Below are 14,776 nucleotides of genomic sequence, written 5' to 3'. Positions count from 1 at the left end.
CCTTGGCATGTCTGCTGGACACACGGGTTCCTGCAGCTCTTGCTAAGGGCAGCGTGTCAGGCCCGGCCCCAGGATGCAGGGGCCAGCCCTCAGGTCCACTAGGAGCCCAGCTCTGCACTCGGTGCTTCTCACCTGGCCGTCCAGCCCTCATTCTTTACAGAGGAGTAAGCGGAAGGGTTGAGAGAGGAGCTCACCTGCCCAGGGGCAGTCAGGTCCCCCCGAGTCACCCAGGATCTGGCTGGCTGGAGAGCCTGGGCTCCCAGCCCTGCTTGCAGGGTGTGGAGCTGCCCCAGGGGGTCCTCACAGAGGCTTTGGGGACCGCTGGTGGATTTCCAAGGCCTTTTTGAATGAGCTAGTTCAAACTCTCCCCCCCACCACGCTGGCACGCATGCACGGGATGCCCCCGAGGGCAGGAGCCGTGGGGCTCTGCGGAGGGTCTGCCTCTGGACACATGGTGGGTGGACTCAGGGGCCAGTGGACGGCCAGCAAGTGAACGGGCTGGACCAAACGCCTGGGGGGGGGGAGCTGGGGGGCAAGGCACCCACCCTCTGAAAGAGACCTTTTAAGACAAGACATCCCTTCAGAGCGAGCCAGCCTGAAGGGATTTGGTTTTCTTTGAAACCAGACTCTAAACATCTCACGGGCAGCTACCCAGGCATAGGTCCTAGACGTCCCCCTAGAATACGGACACACTTTCTGGGCAGAACTGGGGGGAAGAATGGACAGAAGGCAGCGGCCACGCCTGCTGCAGATTTGTCTTGGAAGTCAGAGCGCGCTGACCTGCTCGCTCTTCCGCACCCCCGACGGTCCCATCCCAGGACCCCGGAGCGAGGCGGCCACTGCCGGCGGGAGTCTAGCTGCAAAGCAGTGGAGGATGAGTTAGGACCGAAAGCCTCAGAAAAATGGCTCGACCGGTGAGCTGGGAGCGGCGTGCCTGGTGATGCCCAGCTCTTGGGTCTGAGGCTGGGCAACTAAGTACCAGAAATCACCATACCGACAGGTGCTCTCTTCATCACTTGGTACCGGGGCAAAAAGAAAAACTACCGGGAATTTACTTTTAATAGTAAAATGTGGAAATGCCCGCAGGTCCCACACTGAGCGCGGCTCCCGGCACGCCTCAGCCCTGCGCTCCAAGCCCGCGCTGTTCGCTAGCAGCATCTGCGAGGACGGACGTGCCCTGTGTCTGCGCTGTCCCCACACAGTGGCCGTGGGACACCTGAAGTGCGGCCAGTGCAACCAAGGAGACAAATTGTTGGCTTTTTAAATTTTTTGATGAATTTGAGTTTAAATGGCCCCGCCGGGCTGGCGGTGGCTGGATCGTGCAGCGTGTCGTAAGCAGAGATAGAAGCTGGCCTGGGGGCTGTGCGTCCTGGGTAACCAGGCGCAGTGGGAAGGCTGCTCGGCGAGGCTGGGGCTAGGAGCATTCTGAGGAAGGATGTCAGAGACCTAGGGCCACCGGGGCTCTTCAGGCCCCCTTCCCGTCCTCAGCCAATCCCAGCAGCCAGAGGACCTGCTCCCCCCGTCAGTTTGCAGGATCAACATTGTACAGTAATTAAATGAAGAAGGCAGGCATTTTGATTTGTGAGTGGAAACTGCTGTGGAGACCAAGCCGGGGAGGTGGGGGGCAACGTGTGACCCCTCACCCAGGCAGGCGCCAGCCCCCAGACTGCATCACCACGAGTTTCCTCACCATCCACCCGGTCTGTGGCCACCACTTTATTCTTAACTTGGTTCTAAAACGGAGCCTTGGTCTTGTCCTCTGTTGTGGGCATTTGGGACAGAAGCCCACCTCACCCGGGGCACGTAATTTAGATGTTTACTGAGCATAGACCATGTGTGGGGCAGGACCCCCGGGGGATGCCCAGGTGACCAGCCCCAGAGGGTGGAGCAAGTTGACAAACAGGCGTGCAAGGCTCGAGACAAGTGCAGCCCTCCTGACTGCAGGCTCTGGACGGACACTCAGCAGGAGATGGTATGTGTCGTTGGTGGTCACCATTGATAGCAGTAGGCTCCCGTGGCCGGAGCAAGGAGAGGAGGAAGGGCCCTGTGGGCAGTGAACTTGTCTCATCTTCTCAGAGAGAAACACCCCAGTGGCAACAGAAGGAAATTGTTCTGGGAGGAGATCGGGTGCCCCCTAGTGGCCTCACTTGTGTTCCCTGGCATTCAAGCTTGTTTTTAATCCTCTGATTTGATTTTAAGTTTTGTTTTAATCCTAATCTAGAGGAGTCGCTTTCCCACTGCGTCCCACAGTAAGAGGACACATTTCACAGGACTCCCCAGGGTGTGCGTGCGTGGACAGCCAAAGCGAGAGCCTCGTGGGGCAGTACCAGCCCTCGCAGCGTGCAATATACTCTTGCACTGGTGCTTTGTCTCTTCCAGCATTGCTCATAACTTACTACATCGATTCATGACCCCACTAAGCAGGTCGCGAACCTTTGAAAAGCCCTCGAGAGGAACCCCCTGTGCCGCTAATCGTTACCCTCAAGAGGGCGTCACCCACCCACGCCCGCCTCACACAGCTCCCTCACGCGGGCCTCGGCCTGGGCCGGCAGGGGCTGAGGTAGGTTCTGGCACGCATGTGCCCGCAGGCAGTCGGGCTTGTGGTCAGAGCCGGGGAGCCAAGGACGCGGGGGAACGGCAGGGTAGGATGTCTTCTGTCCCCAGTGCTGGAGGCCAAGAGAACCAGCTACAGTGTCAGGGTTTAGTCCAACCCCAGTCGTTCGTTTCTTTTGCACAGTGTTTCCACTCTAGACAAGGATGAAGGCAAATGGCCTGAGGCAGGCCTGAGTCCGCTCCTCAGGGTCCCCGTATCCGTGGCGGTCACGTGGGGGTTGTATAGTCCGCCCCTTGAACAGGCTCTCGCACTGACATTCTGTGATTCTGCTTCTCCCCGGGGAGGGGTGGGCCGGTCTGGAAGCCAGTGGCTGCAAGAGCAGCAGAAGGAGGAGCGGCCAGGGAGGAGGAAGAGCAGCCAGGGGCTAGGCTTGCCCTCCGTGGCGGCGGGCCTTCCCTGGCGACAGCAGAGAAGGCCCGCGGAGGCGTCCTTTGAAACACCCAGCCTCTCAACTCTGCGCCGCGCCGCCTGGGGAGCCCACTTGTTCATCCCCTTCGCCCACATGGAGAAGTGAGAACAGACCTCAGAGGACGGAGGGGCACCCAGAGTCACAGCCATAGAGCCAAGGCTGGAACCACCTCGGAGTGACGACCCCGCCGGGGGCCACACGGCCCCTCCAGCCTCTGGAGCGCCCACTGCTCAGGCCTCGCGGCGCGCCGCCCCTGCAGGGCAGGCGTCTGTGAAGATGCACTCTCCCACTCACGCCGGACCGACGACTGTGCGCAGACAGCCGCAGCCGGGCAGCTGGGTGCCAGTGGATGTCTGGTTATCTAGGCAGCCCTGGCAGCTCCCGGTGCCTGAGAGCAGAGTCTCACCCCCAGCGGCCTCCGCCGTCTGGCAGCCATCAGGGACGAGGCAAGACATGGAGCTAAATGCCAGAGGGGCTGCTGGGCCTGGTGGTGAGCGGGCGTGATGTCTGCCCGTCTTGCGCTCAGAGGCTTCTCCCTGGGCAGCACCTGCTGTCCCCTGGACAGAGGGGCCTTATAAAGCAGCAGTGGGCCACGCCGTGTGTGCCCCCGTCTGCATCCTTCCGGAATCTGTCCTCGGGTCTTCCCCTGGTCCGCATTTCTCTGCTGTCTTCTGAATTTACATATGAGCAGTTTGCACCCCCACGTCTGTTGCACAGCAAGCAGCGTGGACCCTGCGTGGTTCCCGCAGCCGGGCCTGTGTGGTGGGGACGGCCCAGCGCAGCCCCTGCTTCCAAAGGCCCTCAGCCTGAGGAGAGAGACGACCCAGAGAGAGCAGGGCCATGATAGACGGGGTGCAGGGAGGAGTGGGATGGAGGGGCACGCAGGGTGGGAGGGGGCTGCATATGCTTGCGGACCTGCCCGCGGGGAAGCCCCGGAGTCATTGCCCAGAGTCCGCGTGCCATCCAAGCAAGCATACCTCCATGTATGGCAGGTGCCCCGCCCCCACAGGTGAATGACAGCCAGGACAGGCTTGGCGGAGACCCACCAGATGCTGCCCTCTGGGAACCATGCCTTAATGCCCAGGCGTGGAGGTCCCCTGCTGCTCAGGGGCACCTTCAGGTAGACGGTCTGCAGCCGCTCCCCACAGGCACATCTTGCCTCCTGACCCATCGATGTTGGGGCCTCTCCCTGTGGAAGGGTGAACGTCCCACCCCGGTGGTCATGGTCATGGTCATAGGCTTGGCCGTGGGACTAGCCTGGCAGTGAAATGTGAGCAGAGACGAGCTGAGAATCTCTTCCCAAGCAGTGGTGCTAGCTGCCGTCTCCAGATAGGAGCTCTGAGCCCCAGCTGATGTCCTCTTGAATTTCTGATGTCCCAGAGGCAGTATCAGGTCAGGTCCTGAGCCCAGGCAAACGCGAGGACTGGCTGGGAACGCTGCAGAGCCTGTCCCCAGGCGTGGCTGAGGGTGGCCCACCACGGCGCCAGGACTGCGCCGTCGGCCAGGCAGCCAGTTTTCCAGCACCTGGAGTGCAGCCATGAACTTGGTGCCCAGGCGAGTGTGAAGGTGGTGGCGGGGGGGGCGTCTGAGCACTTGGTCTGGATGCTTGCTGCCGGCCGGTGACCTTGCACGTGCTGCTGTGTATGCTGAGACCCCCTTCAGGGCGCTTCCAGCTGTGTGTGTGTGTACACACACACGAGCTATCTCAGGTGGAGAGTGTTTGTGGGGCACGGCCCGTGCCCGAGTCAGTGTCCTGTGTGGTGCCCACCCCAGCACGGACCGGGGCTGACCCCTGCAGGCACTCAGCAGCAGGTGGGGTGGGGCAGGACTGAGTTCATTCAGGTTCCTTCAGGGCCTTGGAGGTCGAGTGAGTGTCCCCTGGGACCAGGGGATGTGGTTTGGGGCGCACGGACCTCACCCCAGAGACATTTGAGGAGAGCCTTCCAGGGCAGTTGAGAAGGGGCTTATTGCGACATTTGGGGAAGAAGCTGTGCCAGGTGGGAGATCCTCCGTATTAACACCTCCCCATGGGGCAAATGGTTCTGTCCTGGGCATACGTTCCCTCTTAGCAGAACCGCACACTCCAGCTGGTTGGGCACTGGCTGGGCCGGGCGCTGGGGCCGGGCAGGATGAGTAGTGAGCGAGAGTCAGGGTGTGGGGCCCGGTTCGGGAGGGGCTTAAAATGTCCCACGATCAAGGCGCCCAGGTGGCTCAGTCGGGTAAAGCACCTGACTCTTGGCTTTGTCTCAGGTCATGATCTCATGGTTCGTGAGTTTGAGCCCTGCATCAGGCTCTGTGCTGGCAGTGCAGAACCTGCTTGGGATTCTCTCTCTCTCTCTCTCTCTCTCTCTCCCCCTCCCTCTCTCTCTGCCCCTCCCCTGCTCGTGTTCTCTCTCTCAAGATCAATAAAATTTAAAACTTAACAAAAAAGTCCCACAATTGAATAGATATAGGAACACTGGCATTAGATCCAGTAGATGACTTTGCCGCAGGACTTTCTAGAGCCTAGAACTTACTGTGTGAGAATGTGGACTCTACGAGAGGGTGTGTGCTGCCTTGCCCCTGGCCCCAGTCTCCCACAGGCACTGCCAGGCGGCTCCCACCGCCGGCTCTCGGTGCCGCTGAGAGTGGGCTGTGAGGGAAAGAGGCGACGTGGATGTGGCTTAGGCCCACTCTCTGCCCATGGCTCTGCCCCACGGCTCCCTCCTGGCCCACCGTTCCCTGGGTGTCTGGCCCTGTTCCTGAGATGGGCCAAGTTCAGGCTTGGCTCTCACGGCCAAGTGTCAGCCCAGGGGGACCCCCAGGGCTGCGCTGGCGGGGGCAGGGTAGGAGGGCAGTCCGTTTGGGCTGTGGGAGGCCCCTCCCCACGCCCCCCAGAACCATGGCAGGGAAACCACTGCGGCCCCATTGCCTTCTCCCCATCCTGCCTGCATGGCCCCAGCCCCTCGCCCCTACCTGGAGAGCCTGCTGCAGCCCCTGTCGTGGCCTCTGACTGAAGGACCCCATGCAGTCGAGCTGGGCCACAAGACTCCAAGGCTGTGGGACCCCCAGGTACCAATGACTAAAATGGCTGTGTTCTTGTGTGTAACGTTTCAGGGACACCATGTCAAACCTGCTAACCCCCGAGGACACGGAAGGCATGCCGTTGGGGCAGGATGCTGAGATCTGCTTGCTGAAGTCTGGGGAACTGATGTAAGTGACAGGTCCCCGAGTGGGACCTCCCAGGGGGTCTGTGGGCAGGAGCACCAAAGGGGGAGCATCGGCGCCTCCAGTGCCAGAGCCGGGGGCACCCCAGAGGCTGACTCGGCACAGACGATGGCTTTCAGTCTCTCAGTTAATTTTTGTAATGTTTACTTGTTTTTGAGAGACAGCACATGAGTGGGGGAGGGGCCAGTAGAGGGGGAGATGCAGAATCCGAAGCAGCTCCAGGCTCCGAGCTGTCAGCACAGAGCCCGACGCAGGGCTCGAACCCACAAACCTCAAGATCGTGACCTGAGCCAAAGTCAGATGTGTGACCGACTGAGCCACCCAGGTGCCCCAGTCTGTGATTTTTTTTTTAATGTTTTATTTCTGAGCGAGAGAGAGAGACAGCATGAGCAGGGGAGGGTCAGAGAGAGAGGAAGATATAGAATCTGAAGCAGGCTCCAGGCTCTGAGCTGTCAGCACAGCTGACAACCCACTGTCCCTCTACCAAACTGCCTTTCATGGCGAAAATATATCACCATTGCCCCCTCAAGAGGCAGCGGTGGAAACTAAAGCTCAGAGAGGTTAGGTAACTCGCCCCAGACTGCACAGCAACTAAGTCACGGGAGCTGAGAGTTCTTTCTGCCTTCAGAGCTGTGGAGATGGATGGAAATATTCCCGCAAGCTATGCTAATGAGAAGGGCAATCAAGGATCAAAAGACCCAAAATGTGGGGAACCCAGGGGGCTCAGTCGGTTAAGGTAGAGGGACAGGTAATGGCTTCCTCGCAGAGCTGTGTGGGTCTGGACCGAGTTTCTTAATCTGTTCAGACGTCGGCTTCATGTCAGCGGCAGCGTCCTGCTTCCTCATGTGGCCGTGGTGATAGCACGTAAAGCCTGCGAACAGAGAGCCCCACACGTAGTGGCCGCAACCTCCCCACTCACGGCCACACAGTGGCTGCCACCTTCCCACTCACAGGAGATGAGGCTTGCCCGAGGCCCGGTCGCGGTGTTAGCTCAGCACTGGAGGCCGTGTCCCCACGTCGCGGGCTCACATGCTGCCTCCTGACTTGCACGGGCCAGGAGGGGGCGCCGCTGAGTCGGGAAACAGGCAGCATCGGGGAGCAGTACCCCCCCTCAGGCCAAGTTCACCCCACACCCGTCAGCAGGCAGGCCTGGTTGTCCCTTTTCGCAGATGAGGACACTGAGGCTCAGGAGTGGGAAAGGGAAGCAGCAGACGGGAAGCGAGGCAGGTACCGGAACCCAGGTCCCTCTGGCACCACACTCTGGGCCCCGCACAGGACCCCAGAACCCGAGGAGCTCGCTGTCACTAAACCTTTGAACTTCCCGAAGCGGCTGCTGTCCAGCAGGCGAGCGTCAGAACCAGGGACACCGCCCCCAGGAAGCCTGTGGCCCCGAGGCCATCTCCCCACCCTGCCGCCTCTGCGGGGTAAAGAATCTGGGACAGCTGCGTTTAAGAAGTCAGGGTGCCCCCTTGCGATTTTGCTGCCGGCGCCAGATTTCCGGAGGGCGGCAGGTTTCTAACGGGCGCGCATCAGCAGGATCAGGAGGGGGCGGGACGGCTGGGCAGCAGGGCGGGCCTGGGAAAGCCCCAGAAGCCCGGGCCTCTGCACCCGCTTCCCGGCCGTGGGCCGTGCTCCTCTGCCACAGGCTCGCAGGCAGCCAGGGTTGTGAGCGCCTGCTTCCCTAGTGGCCCCGGAGCCTAGGGAAGGAACACACGCTGTGTGTCCAGGTTTCTCCCGTATGTAAGCGTGTTGGTCAAGGGTAGCCAGGCCTTGTCCTCCCAGGGGCCTCTGAGCCACAGACGAGCTGGCCAGCGGACTCGGGCACTTTGCGCGTGCGATCGGGGCCCTCTCCGCCTTTGGATTCTATAGGATAAAATTACCCCTGACGGTGGAGGAGATCGCCAGCTTCGGGGAGAGCAACAGGGAGCTGTTCGTGAGGTCCAGCACCTACAGCGTCATCCCCATCACCGTGGCCGAGGCGGGCCTCACCATCAGCTGGGTCTTCTCCTCCGACCCCAAGAGCATCTCCTTCAGCGTCGTCTTCCGGGAGGCCGAGGACACACCGCTTGACCAGTGTAAGGTGAGGCCGGCTGTCCGCTAGCGGGCTCCCGCGCCCTCCGCTGTGCAGGCCTCACCTGGAGCGAGAGGGCCAGGGACAGAGTGGGGAGAGCCGTCCGGGCCGCGTCCCACAGGGCAGGCACAGTGCCGCACTTGGCCGGCTTGGGAAGGGAGGATCTCGGAGGCCCTGGAGCACTGCGTTCAGACATCTGACGGCTGCTCCTCTGCCAGACGTCTCCGGTCTGACCCTGGGCCAGGGCAGTGGGTGAAATTTCGAGGCGTACAGGCGTGTGAGCCAACCTAAGGATCGTTGTTTCACAGAGCAGTGCAGAGCGAGGGGAGGGCTCCATGGGGGAGGTCGTGGGCTTGGGGCGTTGGGCATCTCACCTCAGAGACCTTGCCAGAGACACCTAGCCGTCGTGTCCCTTGGGTGGTGAGTGGGGCTTGAAATCTTGGTGGCAGATCCCGAGACACTCTAAGCGTGGCACACTGGGGATGGCCTGGCCCACGGGCCTCGGTGTTGTCTACCCTCTAGAAACACCCGCCCCTGCGACTTCGGCCACGCCACTGGGTCAGAATCCACGGGGGGTGGCGGGGTGTGCACACAGGCGTCCGCGGGTGCGTCCGGCGAGCCTAGCTCAAGGGGTTGGGAGCCAGAAGAGAAGGATGGGGAGGGTGATCCAGAGCCCGGACTCCGCGGGGGGCTGACGTGGCCTGGGGGGAGGGGCTGGTTTGGGCAGAAACGCCTGTCCCGTGGGACACGCCGTGGGGGGGACTGGTGAGGACGGTCAGGCGGGCCGAGGGCTCGGTGGCTATTCCGTGCAGAAGCTCCCGCGTGCCAGCCGTGGCGAGAAGGGCGGGGGTGACTGTGTGGGAAGATCCAGTGTGGGAAGATCCACGAGCCCCCCCAGTATGCGGGGCGCTGGCTGGGAGGGGACCCGGCGAGGAGCAGGGTGCGGGGCCGGAGCTGGAAGAGGGCAGGCTCGCCTGGCATGCAGCCACGTGCAGGAGCGCACGTCTGTCGTCTTGCTGTCCCGTCCGGCTCGTCACAGAGGCGGTGCTGTCAGTCCCGCCCCTCCTCAGGTTCACTCCTGCGGCTCCGTTCCAGCCTCCTTGCGTTGCCCTCGCTCCGTGGAGTCTCGTGTTCGTTCTCCTCCAGGAACCGCTCTGCCCCCCCTTTCCTTCCAGGGAGCTCATGGCCGTGTTCCGAGCTTGGAACCCTCTGTCCCTGGGGTTCCGAGCCTGCACCCAGGCGGCGCTGGGGCTGGCAGCCCGGGAGCAGGCGCAGACCCTGCCCCGCAGACCGCAGACCACACGCGGGCCTCAGGCCTCGTTGGCAGATGAGGTCACTGAGGGCAGGACGTTAGGCCACAGCGTAGCCGGCCTGCCTGTCAGCTCTACACTAGCTCGCCTCCGGCAGCTCGGCCGTTCGTTCTCACCAGCCCCAAGACCTACCAGGCACCCCACCACATCCGCCCGCATTAGACACCCCTGGTGTTTGTGGCAGGGACGGGGGAAGGGACTAAATCCAGTGTCCAGGCCTTTGCCATTCCGCCTGTCCACGCGTGGCCGAGCCGTGGGCCTCTCCCCTTGCCCAGCCGCCCAGCCCTCACGGCCCTGGGAGGTCTGCGTGGGGGCCTAGAGGAAGCTTCCACCGCATCTCTGGCTGCCAGTGACCTCTGGGCAGCAGGACTACCGTGTGCTTCCCAGAGTGGACGCCAGGGGGCGGAAGGAGCCCATGCACCGGGCGAGCGAGAAGGGCTTTCCAGGCTGCCTGCCTTCAGGAGCCTGCTGTGGGGCTGCTGTCATTTCTGCCCCAGGCCCCCTGAACAGATATCGGCCTGAGAGCCTGTTTCCAGGTGCGCGTCCTCAGCGGCTGTCTGGGGGACTCCCCCTGGGATCCCCTGACTCCCCTGACCAACCCTGGGGTCCAGGGCAAACAGCAGCACCCAGAGGTGTGACTATGGAGTGTAGACATGAGGGACTCGGGAGCCTGCTTACAGCCACCTCTTGAGCTCCTGCTGAGCCCCGTGCTCTGTCGCACCTGTCAGAGTTAGAGACTGAGAAGGGACAACATGAGGTCCGCCCTTCAGGAGGGAGACCCTAGGGAACAGACAACCGNCTGGTAGAGGGGGCCACACAGCCCAAGGCCAGCGCCATCTCTGGCAGCCCGAAGCAGACACTGCCCCAACCCCCCACCCCCTCCACTCCAGAGTGCTTCCATGGTCAAGGTCAAGGTCATGCCTCAGCACTGAGATTAGAGGCTGTGAAGTTGAGAAGACGCTTGACCAGAGAAACAGTAAACCAAGGACTTGAGGCTGCCTGTGTGCTGCCCACTGTCTTGAAGCTTGGGGACAGAGCAGGACACAGGACCTAGGCCCTGCCCTCTCTCTGGACAGGGGACCCATGTTTGACCAGAGAAACTCGACAGGCTGCCGAGTCCCCTGGGGCCACAGAGAGCCAGGGGAGGAACAGGCACTGGGGGCACAGACACTTGACGTGGTATTTTTTAGACAGCTTTATTGCGACCTAGTTCATATACCAAACAGTGGACCCATTAAAGTATACAGCGTATTACAGCTTATGTGGCCGTCGCCACTCTGATCCCTCCAGAGGAAACCACTCACGGCCAGTCACTCCCGGACCTCCACGCCCCCAGCAACCACCAACGTGGCTTTTGTGACTCACTTCTTCCATTTAGCCTAGAACCCTTGCTTTGCACAGGAGCCCCGGGCCGCATCCAAATATAAATGAAACCCACCTGGGCTGTCTGGCAGACACATGGTGTAAATCGGGGCACGGCCACCCAGACACTGGCGGCTGGTGGGCAGCGCCCCAGAGCTCACACTGCAGAGACCTGGCTGGGGTTTATTTCAGAGACCCATCCCCCACCCCTCCCCATCGTCTTCCTGTCACTGTCACTGCAGCTGCATGAGCCCTGTCACCAAAGAAAATCTCATAGATTTTGACCATGGTGGGAAGACAGGAATTGAGATGTGTCAAAAGTCGACAGAATAGGAACTTTTAGCGCCTAACGAGCCCTCAGTTGTTGTTTTGCAGTCAAGGTAGTAAATGCTGAGGTTGAGGTGAGGGCGCCCAGGCACCCCTGTATAAACAGCAAGCCTTCCTGTCCGGCGGCTCCTGCCTGCCTGCACTTGCTGGAATATCCAGGCTCGGAATTGTCAGGTTTCGGGCCACAGAGGCGGACCCAACCTCTCAGCCTCCCAGAATTCTCAGTGCCCGGTGGGACTAGAGTACGAGAGACCATTAATGGAACTCGATGAGACCATGCACAGAAGTGGCCGCCCCAGAGCCTACACACAGTAGGTCCTCATGCATCTTTGTCCCGTCCAGGTTTGTCTTGGGCCCTTCCTCCTCTCTCACCGCCAGCAGCGCCCAGCCAGAGCAGATGTACTACGGCGTCCGGAACCCGCTGTGCACGCTCTCTCCCACGCCTTTGGGATCTCCCATTTGATTTTTTATTTCTTTCTGACCCAAAGGTTATTTAAAAGTGTGATAATTAGCTTATAAATATTTTAGTATTTTCTAGAGATCTATTCACTTTCTTCAAAAAAAATTTTTTTTAATGTTTATTTTTGAGAGACAGAGAGACAGAGTGTGAGCAGGGGAGAGGCAGAGAGAGAGGGAGACACAGAATCCAAAGCAGGCTCCAGCTGTCAGCACAGAGCTGTCAGCACAGAGCCCGACACAGGGCTTGAACTCATGAACCGTGAGATCATGACCTGAACTGAAATAGGCCACTTAACCAACTGAGCTACCTGGGCATCCCAGAGATCTATTCACTGCTAATATAAGTCCATTGCAGGCAGAAAACCAACTGTGTAGAACTTGAATCCTTTTAAATATGGGGTGTTTGGTTTTTTTTTTAATGGCGTACTGTGTATTCCCCGTGCACCCAAGAGAGAAGGTGCGTTCTGCCGTGGTCCGGTGGGGTGTTCCATAAATGTCAGTTGGATTGAGTTAGTTGGTCCTGTTCTTCAAGTCTTCTATCTCCTTACTGAGCTCCTGTCTTTTATTCTGTCAATTATTGAGGGCATTGAAATATACAACTGTAATTGTGAATTTACCTATTTCTCCTTGTGCTTCAACGCTTTTTGCTTCATGTGTTTTGAAGCTCGGTCATCAGGGGCATAAATGTTAAGGATTCAGTCCATCCTCTTGATGCAGTAACATCTTTATCATTAGGAAACTATCCCTGGCCACCTCCCTTGATATAAAATCTCTTTCGTCTGATACTAAAGCAGTCAATTCAGCCTTCTTTTGGTTAGTGCTACCACCATATATCTTTTTACATCCTTTTATTTTCAACATGTCTGCATCTTTACCTTTAAGTTGTCTTTTCTCATAGACATGATGGGGTGGGGTCAACCTGGTAATCTTTGCGTTTTAATTGGGATGTTTAGACTATTTATATTTAATGGGCTTATAGATCAGCCCATTATGGGTTTGAGTCTGTCATCTTACTCTTTGTTTTCCATTCTCCCATCTGGCTGTTCTCCTCTCCAAGTGGAGACCTGGGGCAGTTGTGGGGCTCACCTGACCCCGGGGCAGCACTCGGTCCAGTAGGAGCCAGCCAGGCATGTGGACGTCTCCTCCAGTAAGTCCCAGCTTCCTGAACCCAGAAAAGGAGTGGTCCTCCACATGTGGAACGTTCTGGCACTGTCTATGGTCAGAGGAGGCTGGGACCACCCCTTTGGGGTGCCGAGTAGTTCACAATTCTGGGTGAGACTCATGCTCACAGCCTCTTCCCTGACACAGATCATCAACAAACGCAGGGCGCGTGGAAGACACCTCGCCGCTCCTGGGCTGACCCCAGCCCCAGCCTCGCTCCACTGCCACCTCAGACGGGGCGCCTAGCCTCCCTAGGCCTGGTTCCCTCCCCAAAACGCAGGGTCTCCCCAGGGGACCCTGAGGCCCTCTCGGCTTCCCTGACACTTTTCCTGATCTGCTGTCCCTCCCAGGTCCTCATCCCCACAACACGGTGCAGCTCCCACAAGGAGAACATCCAAGGCCAGCTCAAGGTCCGCACGCCAGGCATCTACATGCTCATCTTCGACAACACCTTTTCCAGGTAGGGATGCTCGTTCATTAGCATCCAGAAGGACTCACCTGCCACCTGGCCCCCAGAACAGAGGTGGACATTTAAAAGAGGCTATTTACTTATCAGTAATTTATTATTAATAGTTTGTTTTTGTTTTGTTTTGTTTACCTTAGACCCCTATACAGCAGTGGTCTAGGGTCTGTTATAGAGTTTATAAAACACAGGCTGGTACTTACAGGGTCTCAGCACAAGGGAGGTGGTTCTCAGACCTCCGCCCTTACGGACTCACTTAAGCCCAGCCACACCCCCGTGTCAGAGCGACCACGTTCTCCTCACGGTGCTGCTAAGGGACTGAGGACCAGACGGGCAACAGTGACACTCCCAGGTCACACAGCTGGTAGCAATGGAGCTGAGTGGGAACCCAGAGGGCCTGTCGCCAGGCTCTGGACTCAGCCATACACCCACCCTCCTACCTCTCACGGGTGTCCTGGCTCATGCTGCGTAACCCAGAGAAGGGGCTCAGTGGAAACCGTGGAAGGAAGGATGAATGGGTGGACGGATGGACGAACGGACAGGCAAGAGGGAAATGAAGGCCAGGACTAGAGCTCCGAGGAGGAGCCCCTGGGCCTGCTCATCATGGCAGAGGGAGCAGCGTGTGCCGTCTCTGGGAAGCACTGTGTCAGAGCACCAGATATGGGTCAGGAGTGAAGGGCTGGGGGCAGGAAGCTGGGGAGGTAGGGACACGGGCCGGAGGGGCGGCCGAGGAAGGAAGTGGAGGAGGGGAGCGCGTTGGCGAGGCCTGTGCCGCGCGCCAGGGCCCCCACGTCATGGCGACGGGAGACGGCGGTGGTTAAGATTGCCGGCACCCATCCCTTCTGTGTCTTCTGGCTTCAGCATGAGCCCTTGTCGGGGCCGCCTCATTGAGGAGGCCTGCCTGGCCAGCAGCAGCCACGTCCTCTGCGAGTGGGGCCTGCGTGAGCAGCCATGTACCCCCACACGGCACCCTTCCCAGCCCCCTTGGCTTTCAGAATGACTAGAGAGCATATTCTGGAAGAGAGCCACGCCACCCCTCACCACCTTTATGCCCTCAACTTCAGGGCTTGTGGCCAACGGTGTCCACCACATGAGAGGCTAAGGATATGAGCTTCCCCCCGCCCCTCCCCTGCATGCCCCCGTGAAAACACACACACACACCTTGAGTAGGACTCATGGGCATAGGCCCAGCATTTCCTGAGAGTGGCCTTCGGGGCTCCGAGCAGCCGTGGGCCCCAGCCCCCCACAGGGCTGCAGGGCGGGGCAGCGGCTAAGAGAGTGGGTGCAGGCCAGCCAGGCACGGGCCTGCTCTTCCCTCTGTGGGCCGCGGACGGCAGCACACATTCAGGGGCCCAGTGGGGCTGAAACCATGCTCCCCTCCCCCGGAGACTGC

The 14,776-nt window shown here is 59.7% G+C and overlaps 1 protein-coding gene across 1 annotated transcript in view; it reads left to right on the top strand.

Moving 5' to 3' along the window:
* FYCO1 (FYVE and coiled-coil domain autophagy adaptor 1) overlaps positions 1 to 14,776 on the top strand; it is a 69,801-nt gene that overhangs the window by 50,725 nt on the left and 4,300 nt on the right. Inside the window, exons 15-17 of the mRNA XM_077776923.1 lie at positions 6,120 to 6,215; positions 8,100 to 8,310; positions 13,271 to 13,380. Coding sequence (XP_077633049.1) covers positions 6,120 to 6,215; positions 8,100 to 8,310; positions 13,271 to 13,380 — 417 coding nt within the window. The remainder of the gene's footprint in view (positions 1 to 6,119; positions 6,216 to 8,099; positions 8,311 to 13,270; positions 13,381 to 14,776) is intronic.

This window comes from Crocuta crocuta, unplaced genomic scaffold (genome assembly GCF_008692635.1).
Source record: "Crocuta crocuta isolate KB4526 unplaced genomic scaffold, BGI_CrCroc_1.0 scaffold77, whole genome shotgun sequence".
Taxonomy (NCBI): Eukaryota; Metazoa; Chordata; class Mammalia; order Carnivora; family Hyaenidae; genus Crocuta; species Crocuta crocuta.
This window is presented reverse-complemented; position numbering and strand designations above follow the sequence as displayed.